Source organism: Xiphias gladius, chromosome 14, assembly GCF_016859285.1.
Source record: "Xiphias gladius isolate SHS-SW01 ecotype Sanya breed wild chromosome 14, ASM1685928v1, whole genome shotgun sequence".
Taxonomy (NCBI): domain Eukaryota; kingdom Metazoa; phylum Chordata; class Actinopteri; order Istiophoriformes; family Xiphiidae; genus Xiphias; species Xiphias gladius.
Window position 1 is genome coordinate 24,490,161 of NC_053413.1, and position 24,778 is coordinate 24,514,938.

Below are 24,778 nucleotides of genomic sequence, written 5' to 3' on the forward strand. Positions count from 1 at the left end.
AAAAACATATTGAAGACATTAACCCCCGGGCTCTGGGGAACTGTAAATGCCACTTTTCACTGTAATAATCTGCAGATGAAACAATAATGAAAATAATCGTTAGACGCAGCCCATTATACATAAACTTAGGCTTCTCATACACAAACACACACAGGCACATATTGCAGGCAGTGTTGTGCGAACATTCAGCTCTAATTTTGGTGATGTTTTAAAAAAAATTTTCTGTTTTGTTTTCAATAATCTTAATCAGAAGGATAATGCAGTCCTCTGTGGATCACATCTGTATCTCTGAGACGTCAGTGTCCACTCTGTAACAGCAGGGGAGCCCGGGGGAAGGAAGAGGGGGGGAGGACAAAAGGAAACATGTGTGTTTGTGTGGTGTGTGTGTGTGTGTGTGTGTGTGTGTGTGTGTGTTTGTGTGGGAGGGCTGTCTGGAGACACAGGGTCTGCCAGACTGACACAAACACACTTACATCATTCCAAAAGTTCCAACAAATAAATTAGGGGAAAAGTTTGTTTGCGACATCACCCGAGACGCGCTGCAGAAAGCAGAATCTCATCATCGAGATTTTGTTAACTTGACAGTTTTCAGGCCCAAATCTTTCAATCCGGAAACTTTTCCCTGCAGCGGATTCTTACCAGAAAATGCTCTGAAACTGCAGCTAGACAAAGAGACGGCAAAAAAACCCAAAAACACACAATATGATTCAGCCGATGCATCAGTTTATTCCTAAAAAGCCTCTAATTCTCTCACGTTTCTGTTTTTTCTTCTTGCCTCAGCTCCCACCTCCACAATCCTCTCTTTTGCTCTTTTCTTCTTTTTATTCGTGAAACGACCTCCATGTCTCCCTCGCAGTCGGCAGGAGGGACAAACCCCGTCCCTCTTACCTCTCCATCCAAAAGAAAAAGACAGGACGTAAAGCGGCGCCCCCGCGATGGTTCGGATGATCAAAGGCCCAGCCGGAGGCCGTTTTTCTGACGGTGGTGGCAGGACAGAGCGAGAGAAAACCATAAATTCACAGCTGGATATAGGAGTTGGGTTCCCCTGTGGCTGTAAGCAAAGACCCTGCTTGAGTGGAAGTTATTTCTTTGGACTTTGCTTGGACTTCCCTGCCGGCCACTCTCTGCTACTAACTGGCGTTGTCAGCCAGCGATGCTGGGGTGTCACAGCTGACTCAGCACGTGGACATCTTTTATTCTAATCCAAACGAAAATTACGGTTTTTCCAAATGAGTTGAGCCGCTCTGAAATCTTTCCCACGTTACCCCCCTGGCAGCTGCTGAAGTACCCCATTGGGTACAAGAACCCCTGGCTGGGAATCGCTGGTTTATAGCAACAGAGTGGTTGTAAAAAATGGAGAAAAAAGACAGTGTGATTTGGTTTGTCAAGAGGCTTTATCGCAATCTACTGAGCTTAGCTGGGGGTCTGAAGGCAAGAGTAATTCTTTCTCACTCTCTCTCTCTTTATGTGTGTGTGTGTGTGTGTGTGTGTTACTTAAGATAATTGGAGCTTTGTCTAACACCACTGCAGCTCTCAGCCGTCCCAGCCAGCACTAGGCGGTCTCTCAGATTTATCTCGCAGACACGCTACAGTGCACGTAAACATATTTGATGGATGTAGACTTCATACATGTATTATCACACTGTCATGAACGCTCACCGTCAATATCAGACACACACACACACACACACAGACACACACACACACAGACACACACACACACACACGCGTACAACCCAGCAACAGCCACGTCTTCTCCCCGTGGCAAAAACAAACTAGAGAGATGAAAAAAAGTCAAGATAATGACTTTGACCCCTCTGGTTAATTTTCTACATACATGTGTGACTTTTCCTGATGTAGTGTGTCGTATAGTGATCGAATGGTGTTGTTTTGGATGCAATTTACAAAATACCTCTAATTTTTCAATTAAAGGTAAAAAAGAAAAAAAAATACTGCTCTTGACCTGCAACGATGTATAGAAGGATTTTGTCAGTGATTTTGTCTCTAATTTATGTGGAGGCGTTTTTGAAAATTCAAATTCCTTTACGTGCATCTGAACTGGATATTTGAGCCTCAACCTGTAAGTCAACATGGATAAGAAGTCCCTGAACTGCTCAAAGAATGGACTCCATCTGCCGATGAAGTTCATTTGAGTTGATCAAAAGCTCCAGAAAATCTACTACATGATTTGAGATTGTTTCGTGCCTATTTTGTGTAGCGTATGAAAGTTTTGAAAGCCTGTTTACGTTGTCTAGCATATATTTACGTACCGTTGCAACTCAATTAGTCTTTTGTCATATCAGACAAAGGGAAAGAAAGAATTAAACAGCTTCACTGACCAGTGTGTGCAGCCGAAACGAGTGAATCTTGAGATAAAGGACAACACTGACCCAGACACCCAATACAGTACGTACGCGGTAACTGATTTAAGTCTTTAAAAATCAATTTGGAAAAGTGAATTGTAGGATCTAATGTTCAATTCTCCCCAAGTGCCCATGTAAGCCACCGAGGGACCCTACGTAAACTCACCTCTGTGCACACTCACATTCCTAAACAGGGGTGACTGGGGTCGAGGTTACCAGAGTGCAAGAACCATACGGGCCAGCATAACTTAAATCTCTACGGGCTTTCCGACAAGGTCATACACTCACCTAATGCAGACAAATGGCTGTAAAGAAAGTTAAAGAGCATGTGGACATGAACAAACACACAACGTGAAAAAGAGCTAGACCCTTAACTGACACAGCTGGTTTTATCCTGCAGACAACACCGGGCGGGCAGGTTCCAACCCTGTCTCCTCGAAATCAAGTTCCCATACAACTAAACTGAAACAGCGACTACGTTTTGCAGGAAAACGTAGCTGGATTATGTTCAGAGGCAACGTATTTTTTTGAAAAGAACGAATGCGCTACACTTATTAACGGCAGCGGAGTTGCCAGGAGGTGGTTGGGCTGGACGGTGGGCGCACAAAGTGCAGGACTGTCACACCGGAGACCGGGGCGGTTAAGTTGAGGGAGAGATTGTGACTTCTGTTAAGTTGTTAATATACATGTGACTGTGAACTCTTTTCTGTATTATACTGGACCGCCACCTTTCGCCCTTAACCAAGTGCTGTGAGGGCCTAAACATCACCGTTTAAAAAAAGGTTATTAATGCTCTAGTCACTACGAAGATCAAATACAGACCAGCTCCTCTAAAGCTTGGAAGGGATTCAGTGTCCCGCTAAAGGACAATCAGGTTGAAACTGAGTTAATCGACAAACCACGAATTCAATCATTAAAATACTTCATGTTTACCGCGGGGTAATCGGCAGCGGATGAGGCAATTTTATGATCTGTCCTAGTACTTTTATACTATACAACACAAACAAAAACATCCAGGACATGACTCCTGGTCCCTCTCAATGCCAGATGACGTCTGTATGCTCCACATCACGCCCCCCACCTCTTTTATTTCTCATCGCTAACCCAGCCGCTCACCCTCCTCACCCAAGTGTCCTGTGGCGAGGCTCCTCTCGCGGATGGTGTAGTTGGCGGAGAATCCCTCTTTGGCGATGGCGTTGTCAGTGGTGATGGTCATGGACAGGATGCCGGTGTAGGATATCACACGGCCCGGGGAGGTCTGGCCACAGTACCTGCCAATGTGGGGACCCACTGGAGGAGGAAAGCGAGGGGTAAGAGGGACGAAGGAGGGGAGATTCGAAAGGGAAGGGATGAAGGAGATGAATAAGGAGGAGGGGGAAAGAGAAAGCATGGAGGAGGGATGAAGAGGGGATTGAAAGTAGAGCAGGGGAGGTGAAGAAAAAGGAGAGTGTCAGCTTCATCACTCATCAACTGCAGACTGCTTTTATTATTCACTTTGTCCCTCCCTGCCGTCACCGTCCTGGGAAATGTTTCGTGACCGAAAGCAGAAACGCGCAGGTTTGAGACTTGCGTTCCTACTCTGTTATATTCTATCTACACAGAACTCATGTTTAAAAATGCCCAATTTAGATTAACAGCCCGAAACTTTAATCTGCTCTGATCAAAAGGCGCCGACGGTCACAGTGAGCAGCTGATCCCCTGTCAGCTCCAATCTCTCACATCTCATGAGTGATGTTATACCTTTGAGACAGGAATAAAGGTGAGGTGACAGGTAGCAGAAACACTCATTCCCACAACGTATTATTGTCCAAACGCTATATATAAACGGTGTATATATGATCCTATCAGGTACGGCGAAGAATTGTCCTTTTGTTTTGAGACAGTGCAGGGTATTGTCTTCAATCTGGGTGTTTTATATTCCCCGCCCGGTTAGCTATCACATTCACGGCGGCTTTGAATCCAGGTTGTTAAATTAAGATTTCAGCGCTATCCTTCATGAAACAGAATTACTGTCGGAGAAATGGTATAATGCCACTCTCCGAAAATGGAAAGATTAGGCCTTCAGACCCATTTCTGCGAGAGAAGCGAGGTATTGCAGAGAGATGAAAAAGAAAAACCAAATTTCATGACTCAAAAATGGACGCTAATGGGCAGGAAATTCGGTTACTCAAATTAGATTTATTAAATTGGAAGAATTACTTGTTTTACTTGATGTTATGTTAATATTAAGTCAGTAAATGGTCACTCTGAGTCAAAGAAACAAGACGACCGGTCCCTGAAACGTTTGCTACCAGTTTTGGCCTGTCGTGTATTATCATTACATTTGAGTCACAGAGCTGAGCATCCTCAAAGACCTTTATACCCGTCTGGATGAAAAAAAATACGGTAACGGTTTAATGCACAAGTCTGTCATTCCTTAGTCATTTTCTAGGAAATTTACTGTAAAGGACGACGTCATTCCTTACTAATTATAGGGAAGGTATCATTTTTTAAACCTCCATTTAAATCCAAATTAATGTTTATTTATTGTTCATTTATAATAGGAGACTTTGCATGCTTGAATTCATTTTGAATTCATAGTTAACCTCTTTGCACTGACTTAAGTGAACCGAGTGAATTAGCTGTCTCTATTTCCCTTGCAAGTACAAAATAATATTTTTCTTTCCAGAAAGACTCCTGGAAATTATTTGGAAATCGTCGAACCGTAAAATATAGTTCTACTAAAAATAATCCATCCGGCTGCGTAACAAAAGACAATTTCGCCCTTTTCCAAAGTTGACCAACCCTAAAAAAAAGTCATAACCTGTAGTTACGTATTTCCTTGCTTAATCTGCATGACAAATGACGGCAAACACTACTGATATAGATAAATACAGCCAGTGACGATAGCTTTAAATTTGGATTCACATCATACAAATTAAGTTAAGGCCAAGCTTTGCTGGTTAAAAATCTTCTTAATTGTGCAGTGGCCATGGAGATGGACAGAAGAGGAGCCCTCTGAGGATTCTGTGGGTGAAACTTGCCGCGGATTAAACTTTCGGGAAAAGAGATGCTGGGCCTGGTGACTCCGCTGTCGCGGTAAAACATGAGAGGCACGAACCGGACTTAGAATCTACCGTAGCAACACGATTTTCTTACAGGCAGCAGACAGCAACAGACTGTCTCGTGTCGTCTACACGCAGAGTGCTGACGCCCCTGCCTGCCCCCAGTTCGCTGCCCAATTCATCCTGTTCTTATCAGTGAGAAACAATGCCAGGCTTGTGGTTGCCTCCTGTTTCCTAGAGATACTGTATCTGCGGCCTCTCGAGCACTAGAGGAGGGAATGTTAACTCCAGAATGAAATTATGGGTGTTACAAAAATTAGACTTTTCCAACATTTCCCCTTCAGCTTTGGAGGCAAATAATCCAAAAGTAACACAACGTGACGGCATTAGCGCGCTGAGCTTCAGTAATCTGGTGGATTATGATTATCAGTTACAGTTTTAAGAAGGTAGTTGACAATCCTATCTGAGGAGGTGTGAAATGGGGGTGTGGAGATTTTAAAACCATATGACTAACATTTCTTTCTCAACCTCGATAAACACGTTCTCAACACAAGGCCCACTTACTTGATTTTTTTTCCCAGAGCCTTCATTCACATCCCGTAACCTTCATCGCGCACATAACAACTGAGTCAACTGTATCCGCTGTTTAAGGTGTGAGGTGTGGCCCTTGTGATACGTATGTTCTTGTCGAAACGATAAGATTTAAATTTGTCCAATCCTGATATTTCAAAAGGTTCAACTTTTTTTTTAGTTTTTACAAAATTTATCTAAACAGAACTGAAAAAAAAAATCTAAACAAAATAAATAATAAGGAGTTTGGTTTGGAGGGAATAGATTCTTTTTAAAAAAATAAATAAAATTCAAACATACCGAGCCTTAGCTATTCCTTTCTTGGATTAAATCCCATCAGAAGAATTGTCCCGATAAAATAAGTCTCTGTCACAATAACCGTTTTAGATCTCTCAAAGAAAGCAGCAGTGCATGATGGGAATGTTTGATGTTAGTGTTAGCATTGCGAAAGAGTTTGACGGGATGAAAAACTACATTCTGGTCTTCATCCTGCCGCAGAGACGCTTTGTTATCTGCACCGACACACACGTTCGCTCAGCAGACACAGGAATACGGGCTTTAAAGCATCACACACACCAACATAATACATGCACCGATACACACACGCACACGCATTCATGCAAACAGACACCCCCGAATGCACGCACACACACACACACACACACCATACACACACACACACAGATCATTTGACAGGAAAAGCCCTGGCGTGTTATGTATGCTGGCAGGGCTTTAAAGTGTATGTCACTGTCTGTCTACCTGTGCCAGTCTTTGTATCCCTCATATTCCCATGCCAGTCTCCCCCCTGGCAACAGTCAGGCAAAGCTTTGGGCACAGCAGCGAGTATTGTGGGCATCCTGGCAGCCCACTCTGGCCCGTCCGAGGTATGTCGCTATCACCATTATCTGCACGCTGTACGGCTAATTAGACAACAAAGGAAGCTGAGAAACGCTGTCCAAATGAGGGCAGAGCAGGTTGCGTCTCCCGTCGTTCATGTGCAGAGAGCTGATTTTCCAAGTGTGGGTTGCTAAAGGAACAATGGCCAAACTGTGAGGGAGTCCATCTCTTTCACAGGCATCGCCTCTTTCTGTGTATCCAGGCCACATGTGTGCACAAGGACGGACCAAGTAAAAGCCTGAGCACAACCGAGCATCAGCTGAGCCACTAAGGATTATTACCTGCTGTAAGCTTCTTACTAATGTTTCTGTACCCTAAAGGAATAGTTCAACAGTTTGGGAAATATGCTTATTTATTATTTAATCCTTTTTTTTTGGGAGGCACGGTGTGGATGGTCTGTGAAAGAGTAGCGACAAGTCTTCTCTGTATCTGGCATATTTGAACTGCATATTTGAACTTTTCAGTGACTTTGAAGATTTCCTTTGGCGTAATTTACCCGAAAAATCACCATGTTTTGGTTTGGTAAGACATGGATTGAATCAGGCACTATACAGGTTTGATTTTGTCGAGTCAAGCCAGATTTGGTGAAAAGCATTTTAAGTTTCAAAACAAATCACAGATGTTTCCTCAGAGCCCGAGAGCTGGTGTGCTGATTGGCTTTGGTTTTATTTTGAAATCCAAGCGCGTTCAGAGTCCCTCTTTGTACCCTCAGAGACACTTAAAGCTCTTTCTGAGTCTTCTCAAATCTACCCCATTTTAAACCAGCTAACGAGCTTAAACAAGAACCATTGCTAACATTCTCTGAGATGCAAAGGAGCGAATGAAAAATGTGTCGTCAATAGGAAAACCACTCCGTCCCGTTCAAACCGAACTCCAGCCAGTGTAGAAATCAAGCACTCGGGTACTTCAGTACGTGATAAGATTGTTCTGGAAATGAAAAGTGCATCCTGTTCGTAGGATTCATCCTGTCGTGGCTGATATATGCACATTTTAGCATTTTAAAGTAAAGTGAAACAGGTGTAATCACGTAGCTATCCCTCTCTGCTTCCCCTACTCCCTTGCTTCATCCCACACCTCCCTCTTGTCTGTATCAACGTTTCCTTGGCCTCGGCTTTCTCCTTCGCCTCCACCTCTCAATCCGAGGCTCGTTCCACCTGCGGGGCAGCCGTCCGTCCTGTGTTTTCCTCCCTCCCCTTCCCCTCACACCTCCGCACGTCTCTGTCTGTATCTCTGTTCTCTGTCAACATCTGCAGGGGGAAGCAGTCACGAGCTCCTCTCATCCTTCTCTCTCTCTCCGCTGCCTCACGGCTCTGCATATTTATCCCTCCCCCCGCACCCTCTCCACCGCCTTCCCTCCTCATCTTCTCCTCCATCTCACCCATTTTTCCTGTTCTTACCCTCCACCTGTGGAGATTTCTCCTTCACCTCCTATTTGCACCTTCATGTTGCTCTGGCTTCCCGTTTTCCCTTTTCCCCCCTCACTGCTCTATCTTGGCAGTGCGTCAATTTTTATGGCTTATTTTGGCGTTTTTTTTTTTTTTTTAAATATCTTTCACTTCAGCTGTAAGAGTTTCCTTCTGAAACAGAGTCTCAAGGTGGAAAAAGGTCTTGAAGGTTCATAAAATGCTTAAAAAATTAAAAGTTTAAAAAATATGCAAATTTTTGCCTTTTTCGATGTAGCTAGTTGAAAAAATGTTTTCCTATCATCGCCATCTTTCTTGTGGATGTTTAAGTATGTTAAGGATATCGAGGGAAAACGAACGACATGAACGATTTCAAGTTGTACCATCATATTTTTGCACTTTCTTTGGAGCAAGTTGATTCCAGGTTCCAGAGGTATTTCCTTCACTAGTCAGCCTGAGCTCATGTTCTACCCTCCCAGACTTCAAGCCACATTTCCTCCATTTCCCTCACCGATCTCAGCCCTGAATCCACATCCTCCCCTCACCTGCAGGGAAGCCGTCCCAGATCTCCAGCCAGTCGTACCGGCAGAGGGCGCCCGGCGGCGGCGTGGTGTCGGGCTCCATGTCGAAGCTGTCGAACTCCACCACGATCTCCGACATCTTGGGGGCGAAGATCATGAAGGTGCAGTCCAGGTTGTTGGGGTACTTCTCGGGGAAGCCCGGCGTCTTGATGACACCCCGGGGAGCCGTGAAGTTTCTGGAACATTCTGGGCCTGTGAGGGGGGAAGGTACTGATGAGTTTTTAAAGTGTCTAGATGTGTTTGGACAGAGCTGTGAACTATCAGAGGTTAGAGGGTGTCAAGGGGTTATAATCTGCTCTCACATTACTGTCTCTTTAAATACAACTTCCCTTGCGAAAGTCTTTGTTTTTGTTTTGTTTGTTATTACAAGATTAGACATCAATGACACTTTTTAACTGGAAAGAACCATTTCCCAGCAAAGATTTCGTGGTGGCAAAAATGTTGACACAAAAAAAAAAAGCCTGTAGCTATTCATAGCTGCTCTGTGCGTCATGTTTTTAAATTCTAAATGTGGCAAACTATCATCTCAAGAAACATTTGTGCCTGTTTGGGTTGATACTGTTTGCTGTATTTTTTTTTTTTTATATTTTTTTTTACCCTTTTCCGTCCTGGTGCAACACAACAATATAGACGTTATGGAAATGGAGACATAAACTGAAATACCATCACTTTTTGACCCTTCAGGGTGTCTTAAACTTTGACAGCCCAAAACACTTTACAGCTCTGACCTTTGACAAAGTCTTTTCTAGTCTTTAGACCAGATCTTCTCCAAAACGATGGGGAAACTCAAGGCAAAAAATGACCCAATTAGAGAGGAAAATTCGACTTTTCTTAACTGCTGTTGAGAAGAAAAGCATCACGGTAACAGTAGAGAAATAAGGACATCACTTCACTAGATCAGGAGTAATGCTGCGGAATTAGCAAACAAAAACGAACAGCTGTTTTAAGTCAAGTAAAACGATTTCAGTGCATTTTTTCTGAGAAAAACCAGGCTCAGCGCCGTGTCGAGATGCTCCCGAAACACACACCCTCTGCTTTACTGACAAAACACATGTCACCTCCATCCAACGGGACGAGCGCCGCTGCGACCCGGTCCCCCTCCCCTGTCCGTGTTGCGACTGGGCTGCGGGGCTTAACTGGTCTTCAATGACTGTCCCAGACGCACGGAGGGGCTGTTTACGGGGACCGATCACGGTCAACAAACAGCGGCACGCACAGACGGACAGAAACGACCCTATTAGCTCATTAGACACATCCGAACGCACACACATGCTGCCCTATACCCTATATCAGTCAACCACGACTCTCAGGCTAATACGTACATGCTCTGTTATATGTGTCAGTCTCATCCATCAGACCTATATTTTCTCTGAGGCATTTTAATGATTGTTCTTGCTCCTCTGTGATATATATTTTTTTGGCACGTACAATCACCCCCCTTCCAAAACCTCTGCATAAACCCCGGTTTTGAAAAGGACTATATGAATAAAGTTTTACTTGCTTACTGACACACACACACACACAAAATCCCCCCAAAGCATCGTCTGCCGCCGTTGCTTTCCATCCCCTGAAAGTGACTTCAACTCATCCATCGCGCCTTCATTCATGCGGCGCGCGCACACGTAACACGTGTTGTGTCCACGCACCTCCCCTGGTTTAAATTCATCCTGACGTTGTTGCGCAGCGTCGTGATGCCACTCTGCCAGACTACGAACGGAGCACTGAAAATGAAAAAGTGAAGTAACACTCCCTGTATAACTTTTCTTTTAAATGAGGATGTGATGCGTCTTTTTTGTAGCCGTAGAGGAAAAATTTCTGACTCATTTCCAATAAAGTGTGCTCTGTGTTTTTTTAGAGGAAGTAAACATTTTCTTTTCTTTCAGTTTCATTTCTCTTATTTTATTTGGCTTTGTCGAAGAAGTATCCCTCAGTCCTTCCACGTGGCAGGACTGCCATATAGCGCGAAACGGTAGAGAGTACCGTTGGTTTGTAACAGCTGCAGATAATGGCGCCTCCAAGTAAACGCTAAGCTTGATACCCACCCTCCACCTAACGTAAAAACAGAGTTACGCCCACACACAGAACTTTAAAAGAAATGCAGTTTCACTCAGCAAACGCAACGTGTGGCACAAACTCCAAACAGAGCAGCTGGCTAGCTTGGTCGCTTTCTCCGCAGCCACCTCGCCACTGTCAATACTGCTCACGGAAAGGTCTCTGCTTCTCGCGCCTCGCTCGTGGTACGGTGACATGAGCGAGGTTAAAAGGCGGTGACTGATCTCTGTAGGAGGAAGACGGCACGAGGCGTGGACGAGGGTCAAGCATCCCTCAGAGGCACCCAGGGTGTGTGTGTGTGTGTTGCCAGGCCAGATGTGACCTGCATGTCATCTGAGCATGCCTGTAAACAAGAACCCACACAAACACACGCACACATACACACACTCCAGTGGACCCCCCGCTGTTGACACAGGTGGTGTCATTAACAGGGCGACATGATGAATGATGTGGCGGGATGAACGGCGAGGGGTGAGGTAGCCTTCGATGCTGCTCAGCTGCCACACTTTCCAATGTGTGTGTGTGTGTGTGTGTGTGTGTGTGTGTGTGTGTGTGTGTGTGTCAAATGTGCAGATGGGTTGCTTAAATCTGGGGTTAGAAATCTGTGATGCCGTTCGTCTGTCAGGGTCAGAAATGAATGTTCGTTTAATGCCTAGAAAATTAAAAACTAATTTGTTTTCATGTATCAATGTGTCAACTGAACCTTCATTTCGTTACAGTACACTGTGGATGACAGCAACAGACCGGTGACTAAACATCTACGGAGTGGGAAAAAAGAACCAAAAAAAAGTTGGAAAAAGAAGTTATGAGATCCTTTCAAAAAAATTCCTGAATCCACACCAGAAACAAATAATTTGGTCCTTGGCTCGGGGCTGAACTCACCACTAAATTTAATCTTATCTGTAGAAAAAGTGGCAAATGAAGCCGAAACAACAAGGAGAGAACGGTATCTTTTTCACTCCTTCTTCTAAGGTAAAGAGTCGATGACAGAACAAGGTTTGGGGAAACTGAGTGTCTATTTGACTAAATGTGCCTCGAGTATATTATTTCACAGTTTAAATCTCTCAAAAAGACAAATTTCCCCCCAAAAAACGATCAAACGAGCCAAGAAATCCATGTGCCACAACTGTGAGTGTGTGTGCATGTTTGTTCATTGATGCATAGAACCGTGTGTGTGTGTGTGTGTGTGTGTGTGTGTGTGTGTGTGTGTGCGTGCGGGCGTGTGTATAAAGAGGGTGCATAGATTGTGCTGCACAGATTGTGCGTAGAAGAAAAGTATAGTACAACACGGTACATTGCTCTCATCTTTCATTGGCTAATCCTCGTTGTTTCTTTCATCTTTTTTTTTTTTTTTAATCAACCTCCACCCCCTTGACTCAACCGCCGAGACATGTGTTTCTGGTTTGAAAACCTGCAATAAAACCAGAGAGCCGGGGCAAATATAGTTCCCGGACACTGTGGAGGCCTCGCTTGGCTATCATTTATAAATGATGTGTACTCTGCGGTCGGCAGAGGGTGGGGTTACGGGGACGGTTATCGTTACGAGGGACGGAGGCACCCGAGTTTTACAGCCCGACGCTCATTGGTCCGCAGATTCGCCCACCACTGCCGGGCGCTGTCTTTACGGCCGAAACAGCGGCCTGTCATCCGAACGAGGGCTGCCGCTCTCTCTGGCGTTAGAGTGCAAATTCCCCCAGCCCATTGGGGGGGGGGGGGTCGCAGTAGATTCATTAGCCTTACTCTCCAGTTACATTTTCTGTAAACTTCATCTGCCGACCCAAGCACTGGAAGGTGGTTTCAAAGAATTCTCAATGTGGAATATAAAATACTGGTGGAGAAATGCTAAATCCCATCATTTCAATTCAATTGAATTTACTTGTTTTGCTTAAAAAAGGAAAAATCCACCATGGGTCACAATGTAAATACGTCCTCAGGCCATTTAAATCCCCCCTTTTCGCAGAAATGCAGAGGACATAAGCTCAGAGTCGTCAGTGGTAGCTATGGCCCCAGCCCTGAGAGGACTTGTGCTGCAATTTCCGGCGTGAAAGTCACACTCCCCGCGTGCTTTGGATGATTCTGCCTCACATGGTGGACAGTGACACTTCATTTTCCAACCGGGCAATGGGACTGGCAGCACAGCAGGCAAGACCCACCATATTTACATCCAGTTTGTCATACATGCACAACTTCAAATGGCCTTCAGCAGCAAAAATAAGGCAAAAAAAACCCCAAAACCCCCCCAAAAAAAGCACACACTTAATCACGCAAAGTGTCCCCTCATATTTTTAAAAACTTTTTCACACAATTTACTTTATTGCTTCTTTCTTGTCTCTTCATTGATTTAATTTATTTCAGCGGTCACTGTTTAATTTCTCCTAGTTTTATTTTTTGACCTTGCTTTCATCACGTATTAATTTTTTGCCAGATTGTGCTGCTCTGATATTTCAAGGTTTACTATATCCGTCTATCAGTTGCAAAAAAACACACAAAACAAAACAATTCTGAGCTCAAAGGACAAAAAATAGAGAGAAGGGGAGAGAAATAGTACCAGAGAGACAAAGAGGGGGGTCTCAGTAGAGTGTAAAGCCCGATTGTAACTAGAGCAGCAGCTCCATTAAACAGCGAGTTTCAATAGGCTGCTCCGGCGTTAATGGATTTTAAATGTGGTGAGAAGGAAGGCACCAACACGGTAGGGGGATTACCTGAGTGAGAACAAGTGCTGTTTTTAACTTGTTAGAGGGTAGAGGACCCTACAAGCCCCCCCCCCCACCATCCACACACACACACACACACACACACACACAGTCACATGCTGTCCTAGTTTCTGAGCCCTGAGCCCCTCTCACATGCCAGAGCGTCCATCTCATCTTCAGGTCACCCCTGTTGCCTCTAAGGACAAACAGTCCATTAGCTAAATGAGCCTCGGGTCCCGTGCACCTGTCTGGTTCAACCGCACGCACAAAGGAAACCAGATACACGCACTAAATCGCAAAGACAGATATGGGCACGTAGCAACACAAAGCAAACAAAAGACACTGCAACGACGTGCAGCACGCGAACGCACGAAGACGCTGATGACCATATTCCAAGCACACCTATGCAAGTAGAAATTTCCCAGCTTGCTCCGAAATGTCTGTCCGGCAGCTGGCAGAGAGGAGGCAGCGGCCGGACGTGCTCAACAACAACAACAACAGGAAAACAGTTGCTCTGATTTTCCTGGCAAGCAAACGGAGGGACAGCAGCGGCGCGGGCGGCGGCGGCGGCAGCAGCAGCGGCCCCCGACACCCACCACAGCGCTAATGCACAGCAGGTTCAGACCGGCAGACCCGGCAGTATAAACTGCATTGATACAAGGAAGTCGGCTCCGTGACTGAGTTGGAGCAGATCTGATTTTTTTAGAAAAGAATTCAGATGGCGAAAACAGTCATACCACAAGGTGCACGTACTGTAGTAGCCGTTCTGGAGGTTAAGAATGAGCTTTGAAGGGTCGGTTCAACCCCTTTTCTTACGTACCACCTCTCGCTTTCTGATAATTTGGGGTTATTAGTCTAGGTTTTCATCTATACAGTGTGGTGTTTGTTCTGTTTGCGTGGCTAGACCCCACCACACCTGAGGTATATGCTAAAATTTGCTTTTGAACGGACCCTTCAAATTACATTTATGCTTTGTAATTGAGATTTTATTGCAGTTTTATCAGACCTTCAAGATTCAACAGCCTCCTGTTAACTTCAAAAAAAAAATCCCCTTTCACCGACATCACAGGCGGCTATTTCAGCTAAAAATGACATAAAGATACACTTCTTCCGAAAGTAGATGGCAAGGTGACCCTAACGCTACCACAGTCTATGAATCCCAATCATATCATTTTATTAGAGATCAAAGCTCAAATATAAATCATCAGAAATCCCTCTGGAAGCTACATCTTTAAAAAAGATCCTGAATGAAAAATGTTCGGGACCAGCAATCCTTCAGTGCTGATGTTTTTGCTGACCTACTTAGAAGATTTATTACACCGACTTTGTAATAACATCCTGTCATTCATCAGTCACGGCTCCACTTTGCACCCTGAAATTAAAGTTGATACAAGCAGACTTTAAAGTTTTGGCGTCAGAAGACAGGAGAGACAGCCATGAGTGCAGCGGGTGCAGTGCCCGGAGGAGCTCCAGTGTGAATTGGGCCCCTAACCCTGCTCCTGTTATTGCCTCCCTACTCATTTAAGTAGAAAGGAGCACTTGCCTATCCATTTTTCATAGTACAGAGCGGGGCATTTCAACATATCTCCACCTGGGGATTGTTATTCCTGGATCCTGCGATTCTGTGAATGCTTATTGCTCTCTGGGGTGCAAACAAAAAAAAAAAAAAAAAAAGAAGAAGAATCTCACGTAGACACATGTTCCCTTATCCCTCTCCAGTCCCCACTGCTGGAAAATGAATCGGTCACAGGAGACCTGCCATTTTCGTGGCTTCTCAAGTGGACCCATGGGGGAGGAGCAAATACAAATGTAGGGCACGGGAGGAAGGTTGCTTCCTTGACAGGCGGTGTTTATGTGAGTCTATTCTGATAGCATCCTGCCCCAGCTGGGAATCGCTGGCCCTCCAGAGGAATTCTGGGTCTTCGAGTTTATTTGGCCTGCCGTTTAGAGGTCAGTGTACCAGGGGTTCAGCTCGGGCTGTTCGGAACAACCTTGGCCAACACTGGGACCTAAATTTAGAAAGAATTTTAAGCCTGTTATATCCTCTGAAAAGTTGCTTTGGCGTATTGTGTACTGGTTTCATCAGACACCAAAAGAAATCAGAAATGCTTCTTCTGTGTCGGTGTTTTGGGCATTTTAAAGGATCATTCCAGTTTATCCCAACTTGCCTCTTACTTTCAAACTTTTGGCCACTATTTCCCATTTTACGGTAATTACTGAACCTACCAAAGAAAGAGCAGAGATTCGTGAGCACAACGCTATGGTTAAGACAAACTAAGCCTGTAACATGGGCACTCAGACAATCAGATAATAGATGGTAATTTTAAGGATTGATCTTCTTTTCTGTTTCCTGTCTCCAAATAAATTTGGCTAATTTGGGGGTTTGTTTATAACCTTTCAGATCTAAATTCGAGACTCAACACCTTAGGTCATTTCAAGAGTTGATTCGGTGATTTTACATAAAGCAAAATCAGCAGAGAAACCCTCAGAACATCACATAACCCGACTGAGACATAAAACAAGTGGTAAAAACATTAAATGACAACAGTCCAGCAATAAAGCCTTTCTGCATCACAAATCACTTTGTTTTGGAAACATTCAAGGCCAAGTAGTCCGCTGCTCATGTCTCAAGCTCTGCCTGACTCCTTTCCAGCAATGTTGCCATGTTCCCACATCTCAGCAATTATTCAACTGACGCTCCTGAAATGCTGCGTGTAAAATGGCAAAAAAGTATTTCTTGCAGGTTATTTTTCCTCAGGTGTAGCAAGGCGACGGACGGCACTGATCCAAAAGCTACAGAACAAACCAGACTCATGTGGAAACTTGGCTTTATTACAACTGAATTAAGATTGGCGGTTTTCCATGAAGTGATTCATCACATTCAGTGGAGTGTATGGGAAAGAGCAGAGCGATTGCAGCTCCGCTTCTGCTCTTGTTTAAGCTTTTTAAATGATGCTGCTGTCCAATACTAGCAGCTAAACTAAGGACATTTCAGCCGCTGTATAGTGGAAGCGCAGACCGCTACACACCTGTCTTGAAGACCTCGTAGCGAACAGAGAATCCCGCCCCGTGGGTCTCGTAGTCGGAGACAAACTTGATGAGGAGCTGGCTGCCGCTGGAGATGATCGGAGACGGTGCGATCTTCCCGCAAAACTTTCCCAGCATGGGCGAAAGCTCGTCCCCGCCATTGTAAACCTCCACGTAGTCGTACCTGTAGGAGGAGAGAGGAGACACAGGTTTAGGGTTTTGCTGCTGCAAAGCGCCTTGGCGCCGGGTGCAGATGGGCTGACGTTTGGATGAATTTGAGCTTGCGATTGAGTTTTACATTGACCTGTCCCGGTGGATTACTGACCACTGCTGTTCGTTCCTCCTACAGTGTCTTATGACTTGCTTGAAGGCACACGCTTGCTGAAAGTATGCATGGGTAATTGTTGTGTCTGAGCCTAATTTCTCTGTCCGAAAAAAAAACTCCTCTGGGCTTTCAAAAGTTGGTTGGTGGTGATAAAATTTCACGAGGTATTCCGCTAATTTTACATGTGAAAGTCAATTTACAAGTTTTACAGAGAGCCGGGGTTACACACTAGGAGCATGGAGAGACTGATGACAGGGACCGTCAAGTTGGATCAACAATTTGGAGCTTGACCCATGTAAGAAATAGAAGTCAGGACATCTTTCTGTTGGTGCACCGGTATTGACCATTCCTTTTTAAACCAGCCTTTGGCCAGTCCCTCAGGCTCAGTGGAAGTACGATACTACCTTGCTGCGGTACTTTGATTTCTCAGTGTTTTCTTGGTGTAAACTATTTAAAAAAGGCATATTAAGAAATCTTGTGATCATCTATGAACATTTCGTGTAAATACGGCTGCAGAGAGGCTTTTAAATAACTCCTCCAATCTATTCTTGGATGGAGCCAGTACGCACGCTGTTACACAGTGTAAAACCTCAACAAAGGCTGTGGTACCTGTTTTTCTCACAAATGTTTTTGCTGACACTTGAGTGCTTCCAGATTTTGACTGAACAGAGGCGTTTTCCCCAGACACCAGTCTGGTCAGCTGACTGGGTTCGTCTGCGGTGCTCTTCTCTCCTTGCGCTTATAGCTGATGCGGGTGTGGGACCGTGAATCACGGCAGCTGTCTCAAGTTGAATTATGGAAGATTTTCACATTGCAGCAGCATATCTGTGCATTTCACAACGGAGGAAAAAAACTCGGACACAGCAGCTGTATAGTGAATTACTCAATGCATGTCGGTGGATTGGCAACACCTGCTCGTCTTCCTATCTTCCGTTGCCTGGTGGAAAGATCAGTGTTCACATTCATTATCTCAACAGGCTACAGTATATCACGGATCCTGTAGCTTGTGAAGACATAAGGTGCGTTTAATCTCAAAATCGAGAATTATAGCTCAGAGAGTCAGGAACATGTGAGTGAAACCAGCATCACAAGAAAGACATCTGACCAGGGGCGTGTGGTCCATTAAGGGCACTGGGGCGCCGCCCCCCCTGTAATTCCAACTGTAAAATACATATTTTCATGAAAAATCCTTTTTGTTGTTGTTGTGTTGTGTGTGTGTGTGTGTATAAATTTCAGTTGTTGCTCTCACATAAATCATATGCAAGTACAGAAACGTGCAATGGCTGATGAAAAAGAGCTGCCTATAATCTTTATCTGTGTGCTGAAGGGCGTACTTTTCCCCGCCCGATGGCGGTAAGTGTCTAATACGTTCGGCCTCTCCTGGTGGCCCCTGATTGGTTGACACTGCACGCTGAAAATAACTGGATCTGGGGCAGAAAATTTTACGCCCAAGAAATGTTGCCAGATTGGGCTATTTTCCGCTCAGTTTGGCGCCTTAAGGATGGATTACGTCGGTAAAAATGAGCCTGGGTGGGCTGACAAAATTTTTGGCAAACTCGCCCGCCGGTTTCTAGCTGCCAGAGCAAGACCAGCTAATAGCAACAATGGCTAGCAATGATGAACAATTTGCTGTCAATAGTATTGAGTCCAAAAATCCATTCAGCTGGAGGACTTTGTCACAAAAGCTCAGAGTGAAAAATCCGGGACCAGACCAGCCAAAGGACTGGTCTAGACGCGATGGAGGGAAGTGCTACATTCGGATTTTCCCGGAGAGTGGCATCAACGGAAACCGCGGCTTTACGCATCCGAAAGGTCAACTCTTAACACACACACACACAGTCCAGGTTCATACAGGAAAATTGTTTGGCCTAAAGCAGCTTTCAACCTGGCATCCCGGTTCTTTTCCCCACTCCGCCGGGCTATGCACTGCAGTGTGTGTTAATAGTCTACGTTCAACCAACTAAATGTTATTTAACAAACAAAGCCTTATTATTATAAACAACAATAATAACTAAAACAATTTTTATTAATGCCGCCTCCTTATTAGAAAACATTTAGCCCCTGAGGGCAGCCACACATGGATCTTTGCGTTACCGTGGTGATAACTGTTAAGTGAAAGCGGTTGCTAAGTGGCCACCAAAAGATGCTCTTTTAAACTTTTGGAAACCGCCAGCCACCAGAAGCTGGCTCACATACACGGAGCTGCCCACCTCGGGCCGTAGCCCCACCTAGTGGAAAAGTCACTGTCTCTGACCCTGTGTTTTGCTCCATTTATCCACTGCTCTACATCGGAAGTGAACATTTTTTTTTGCTGTTCACGCCTCTAGGAAAGTCCCAGCTCTGCGTCAAGCAGGTGTGGGGGGGGGGGAAGAAAAAAATAAATTGGATTGGACTGGACGGAGGCAGAGACGCTAGTGTCTAGTGGTGAGAAAGACAGAGAGAGAGAGAGAGCGAGCGGGGCAGTGATAACAGAAATATGAACGCAGGGCAGTGGGAAGCACTAGCAGGCTCCGTGGACCCCACTGAGCTCGCTGATAGACTTCGTCGGTCCCCGCTGTCTGTCTGGACCTCCCACCGCCGCTGCAGCGCCTCATCCTTTATCAGCCGATGACACCCCTCTGTCCGCCCACCATCCACTTCGCAGCATCTCAAGCGTGTGAGTGTGAGTGTGTGCTCGGTGTTGTATGTTTTGTGCGTGTTTGTAGGTGACTTCTGTAAGCATTGTGTGCCGATAATGCACCTGTACGCACCGTTTCTGGGCCAGCTGTTTGTGTTACTGTCTGTTCAGTAGCGTGCTCACGTGAGACTAAGTGCATCTTTAAGTGCAACAGTAACTCAAAATCGGGCGTCTTTGGGAATATGCGCTTCTGCGTGAGTGTGTTCGTGTCCTCCACTCGCCGTACTCTACTGGATCTTCAATTTCTAGATGCATTTTATTATTTGTTCTGGTGGCAAAGCGTTAATGTGACATCTGGTTATTTCTAGCAGCCACGGCAGAGGTTGGCGTAAAATATTTTAAAAGGTAAAATAAAAGGTAATTGTCAGATTTTGGGGTCAGTCCCTCTAAGCCAAAAATCATGAATTAACAGTCACACAGGAAGAACTTCAACACTGTAGAGACATTTTTCCTCTGACAGTAGCCTCAATAGACCAGAATGCAACGCAGGAACAAAAACATGTGTTCTGAGTCAGTCACAACACACTTGCTCTTTCCCAAGTACTGTAAGCCATAGTTAAGTGCTTCAGGTTCAGGGTCAATATCCAGGGCTTGTTGAAAGTGACTCTGGGAAACGCAGGATCTAAATGAGAAGTGGCAGCTGACAAGCGCGGCAACGAGAAGTAAATTTCACGTTAGACAGCCCACATGCACGCGCCTAGCATGCTGACTTCTGTAACATGACTGTTGTCTGGAAAAAAAAAACAAAAAAAACCAGCCACTTCTCTGTAAACTCTATTCGTCGTTGATCTGTGTTCCCTAAACACAACATAATTTGTTCAGTACTCTGCGTACCATGACTATGAGTATGGGAAAACCCAGGGGTAATGAACTACATATAGTCTATGATGCCTCAGACATCAAGGCTCTGGAACATGTAGGATGGAAAAACACGACTATTTTTCCAGTCTTCATATAGCCGGGTTTGTCGGCCTTTATTCAGTCTGACATCCTCAAGTTCAGACATTTGTCTTTTATTATTGCTGTACTATCAAAAAGCACTTGGTAACTGTTTGGATAAGCGCTATACAAATAACGCATATTATGCAGAACTTGTAATATGGTACAACAAGCTAAGAAGCTTCTTCCTCTCACTGGGGGAAACAACTTTGCCTGGTGTCTATCGGAACAACAGAGAACCTGGACTTAAGCGCCTGCATCAGCCGATGGTGTCCTCGAGCAAGACAGAAAATCCACACCGGCTTTGTGGTCTCGGTTCTGAAGCTGAGACTGACCTCTGAACCCCTCAGGCACGAGAACAGAAAGTTCTTGGGCCGTAGAGTTTCACAATAGTCCCTCAGCATGGAAGCTCGCTGATCAGCGGTAGAAGCTCTCAGGTGAGAATGCGTGAAATGTGTGTCTAATGGGACCCTTCCCCACAGTTACAGACACAAAAAAACAGGTCTCCTGACCTAGCCAGACAAGTAACCGTGCTAGCGTCGATGTATTTAGCCGCAGCTGAACCAGGAATGACAAAAACACCTAGGCCCGTGGCGTCCCCGCCGAAACCGCAGCTGCAGGTTTGGACCGGAGCTCAGCCAGACAGTGAGCTGGTCTCAGACTCAAGGAATTCAACCGTCGACTGATCATTTTCCTCGTGGCTAACAACATTAGCGTGCAGACAGAAGACCTGTTAAGTGGTGGTTTTCAAAGAGTCTCTTCATAAGCTTGACGAGGGAAATGTGTCTTTTCTCTGCTAATACTCCTACAGACATCAGACACTGAGAGGTCTGGATCTTTATAGGTTAACAATGGACACGTGGTAGAACAGCTAGACAGACAGAGCTACAGTTTATCACTTAGGTGTCAGTACTTTTCTTCTAAGTCAAAATTTTTATGCTTCTTGAACAATGTAATGACCATAAAGCCTCTCAATGCGTTTAATTTAAAGGTTTACTCCAGGTAAACCTAATTTGTAACATGAAAATCGTTTTTTAAAGATATCTGTTGGCATTTTGCCTTTGTTAGATAGTTTACAGTGGAAATGGCGACTGGAGACACAGGCATCGAGAGAGGGGTAGGACACGCAACAAAGGTCCCTGGCCCGAAAGGTTTCCACGATGTCAAACATACAGTGGTTCTCAGGCAAGTCCGTTAGCACGCATTATGTATCTGCAGCGCTGCTGAGGGCATGAACGATGTTTTCAACGTTTAAATCGAGGTATTTGAGCCGGAGGTGTGCAAAATCCGCTCCGTCTGTCTGACTTTAGTTTTTCTTCGTCCCCCAGTCTTATTCTCCATGTGTTCGCAGACGGTTTTACTCGCCCGGCGAGAAATGGACTTAAGGGCTCACTTGTAAAGTCTTAGTGCCGACAGTCATGTTGAGGTGATGGCATTTTTATTCATAGCATCAAAATTCCACCTTGCCCCCCGCCGTGTCTTACGCAGTCTCATAAAATAAGAGCCATAGGGAGGGAGGTGTGTGTGTGTGTGTGTCGGTGTGTGTGTCCTTCTGTCTGCATGCAGATGGCTACACTCACTCACTAAGTCACTCCAGCCACTCCTGGAGGCAGTCTGTGTTTACCGAGACAGGCTGTTTAATGAAGTGGGTCTGTCTCTTCACACTCTAGTTAAGGAGAGCCTCTCAGTCTGTAGCCCTGCAGCCCCCTTCTCCATGCCCCCGCATCACTCATTAACCACGCTGGCTATTTATGCCTTCCAAATGCAGCTGTCCGTAGCAAATGCCTTGCTCAAGGGCAAAACAGTCACGATTCCATCTGGGGGGCCCGACAGGAGATGTTTAAATTAACATTTTATGCTATTAACTGACACTCTTACCCAGAGTGCTGCACAGAGCAGTAAGTGCAAGTGGACTAGATGTCAGGCTTAATAAGGAACCAGTCGCAGGAAGTTTGAGGGAGCTCAAAAGATGTATAAAAATACTGCTGTATCTTCAAGAAGTGCTGGCTCCACTAGAAATCTGGAACAATTTAAGATTAAGAAAATGTGGGTTGCGCGTCTCCATACTTCTAACTCATATAAAAAACACTAAAATACTCCACTTCTTCCATGAAAGCTTTTAAATTTTCTAATTCCACTGAGAAAAATCCTCTGGAACATGAGATGTAAGGATCTTCTTTCCCCATTCTTTACACAGTGCAATTTCCCCAGCATAAGGCATTAAAGGAGAAGTTCAATATCAATTTTCAGAAGAGTAAGAGCTTTAATATTCCAGAAACTAACCACAAGGATCGTTTTCATCATCATCTGTTATTTGCGAGATTGAACAACAAACACAGATGAAAAGCCCCGAAGTTCTCACAATAATTTAAAGTTTGTGGTGGTGATGAAGACTGTACAGCACAGTGGAAAGCTCTGGAACAAGTGAGTAAGCGGGGCTTAAGATCACTGGGGTGAGTCGGGCAGGAGTCACGCAGTGTCAGTTCGACCTGACCAGTCACGCAGCAGCAATAATGTTTTCTTTTAGACTGTATGACGTGGGTGTACCAGCTTCACCAGCAACATCCATCACGGCCGATCGGGCAAAGAGAAGAGCGCCTGGGGAAAATTCAAAATCAAACCCCTATGTGAAAATCGAATTTAAAAAAAACTCTGACTAAGATGCCACAGTACTGTCCAGACGGTAATCTCTGACACAGGAAGCGCGCGGCACACCGACCACAGCAGTGACCACCGAGCACCGCCAGTGTTGTGGCAGATTACCACTTCGTATAAATAAGATCCAGACGGTGAAGGGGAATTTTTCACACAGCCCTGCATTCCTTCCCACCTTCTTCCCAAGCTGCTGTAGTACTGAGCAATAAGCAGGCGCCCCCCCAGCCCGCTCCGCTCTTACACTAACAGCTCATTAACATCTTCGCGGGGTTGTGTTGCGCTGCGTTCCACCCCGAAGCTAACTTCGTAACATGCATCTGGAAGGTATCACGGGAGCATTTACGGGGGCGAAGTTTTTAGCCGTTGTTAAATTCACCTCCTGCATAGCAAAGCTGAGGCGAGGAGTGACTCAGTGTTTCTGCAGAGCGGCATTACACACCTCTTTCTCCTCCGTCCATCATTTATTCCATCCAGCTCTCTTTCCCCTCATCCGGATCTGCCTGTGCACACACACAGTCTGCTCTCCGCCTTCCTCTCCAGACATTAAAAGATTCTTCCACAGGCTTGCACTTCTCTATAACCGTGTGGCTTTAAAGGAAACATTCCGCTTTTCACGCAGCCAAATTGAATCTTTCAGGGGTTAAATCTTGATCAAGTACTGTCATAAAGTTTTTGACTTGTGCACGTTTCTCCAACAGGCCTCATTTACTTCTACCTCATGCAGGGATTCCTTTATTATTTCTGCGTTTGTTATTTCTTTATTACCCAGAATGACCTTCGACGGCCTCAGGAAAAAGATGTGAACTTGCTGAACTCCGTCTCAGACAGAGACAGTGGCTGTGCTCAGGTTCAAGCAGAGGATATGCGAACTAATGCAATACCAGTTTCAAACCTTCAGACACTTGCCTGTGACTCTCTCATACATTTTTCACACTGGGTCTCTAAAGGGAAATTCCGACATATTTAAACCCGGCATGTTTCCCATGAACGTGGCCCTCGTGGCTCCGGGGGCTTATGGGTCCTCAAAACACCCTACTGCCTATCTGGGAAGCTGAGTGAGCCTCCTACAGCTTTTCTAAATAAACCGGACTTTTACGTGAATCACTGCGAACGCTTGTCCCTGAGTCCGACCAAAAGTAAACACAGATAATAGCCCCCCTGGAAGGGTCATTATGTCTATCGGCATAGGGATTTACATCTGGATCGGGACATTGTGGCTGTTTGATGTGACGTACAGCGACTTTTAAAAAACCTTTTCATATTCCGCACCGCCAGGCCAAACAACAAGAAAAGCCCACATTCTTCTTTGCAGTTAAATGCTGAATCAATGAAATTCCAACTCCTGTCAATGCCAGTAAACCGCAGTCAGCATATTTGGGATTCAAAATAAAGTTCAGTTTATCTTTGGGCTTAAACCATCCAACCAAACCATATGAAGGTTGATAAGCTCCTAGCATAGCATCGTGGCTCTGCTCGGTGCAGTTCTATGCTTGGATTTATCCTCTCTGTAATGATTAGAGTTTAAAACACACACACACACACACACACACAC

At 45.1% G+C, this 24,778-nt stretch overlaps 1 protein-coding gene across 2 annotated transcripts in view; it reads right to left on the reverse strand.

Moving 5' to 3' along the window:
• LOC120798764 (neuropilin-1a-like) overlaps positions 1-24,778 on the reverse strand; it is an 84,840-nt gene that overhangs the window by 42,026 nt on the left and 18,036 nt on the right. For both annotated transcript variants that reach the window (XM_040143377.1, XM_040143378.1), the window contains 3 exons: positions 16,633-16,814; positions 8,823-9,050; positions 3,489-3,653 (listed from right to left, as the gene is read on the reverse strand). In XM_040143377.1, coding sequence (XP_039999311.1) covers positions 3,489-3,653; positions 8,823-9,050; positions 16,633-16,814 — 575 coding nt within the window. The remainder of the gene's footprint in view (positions 1-3,488; positions 3,654-8,822; positions 9,051-16,632; positions 16,815-24,778) is intronic.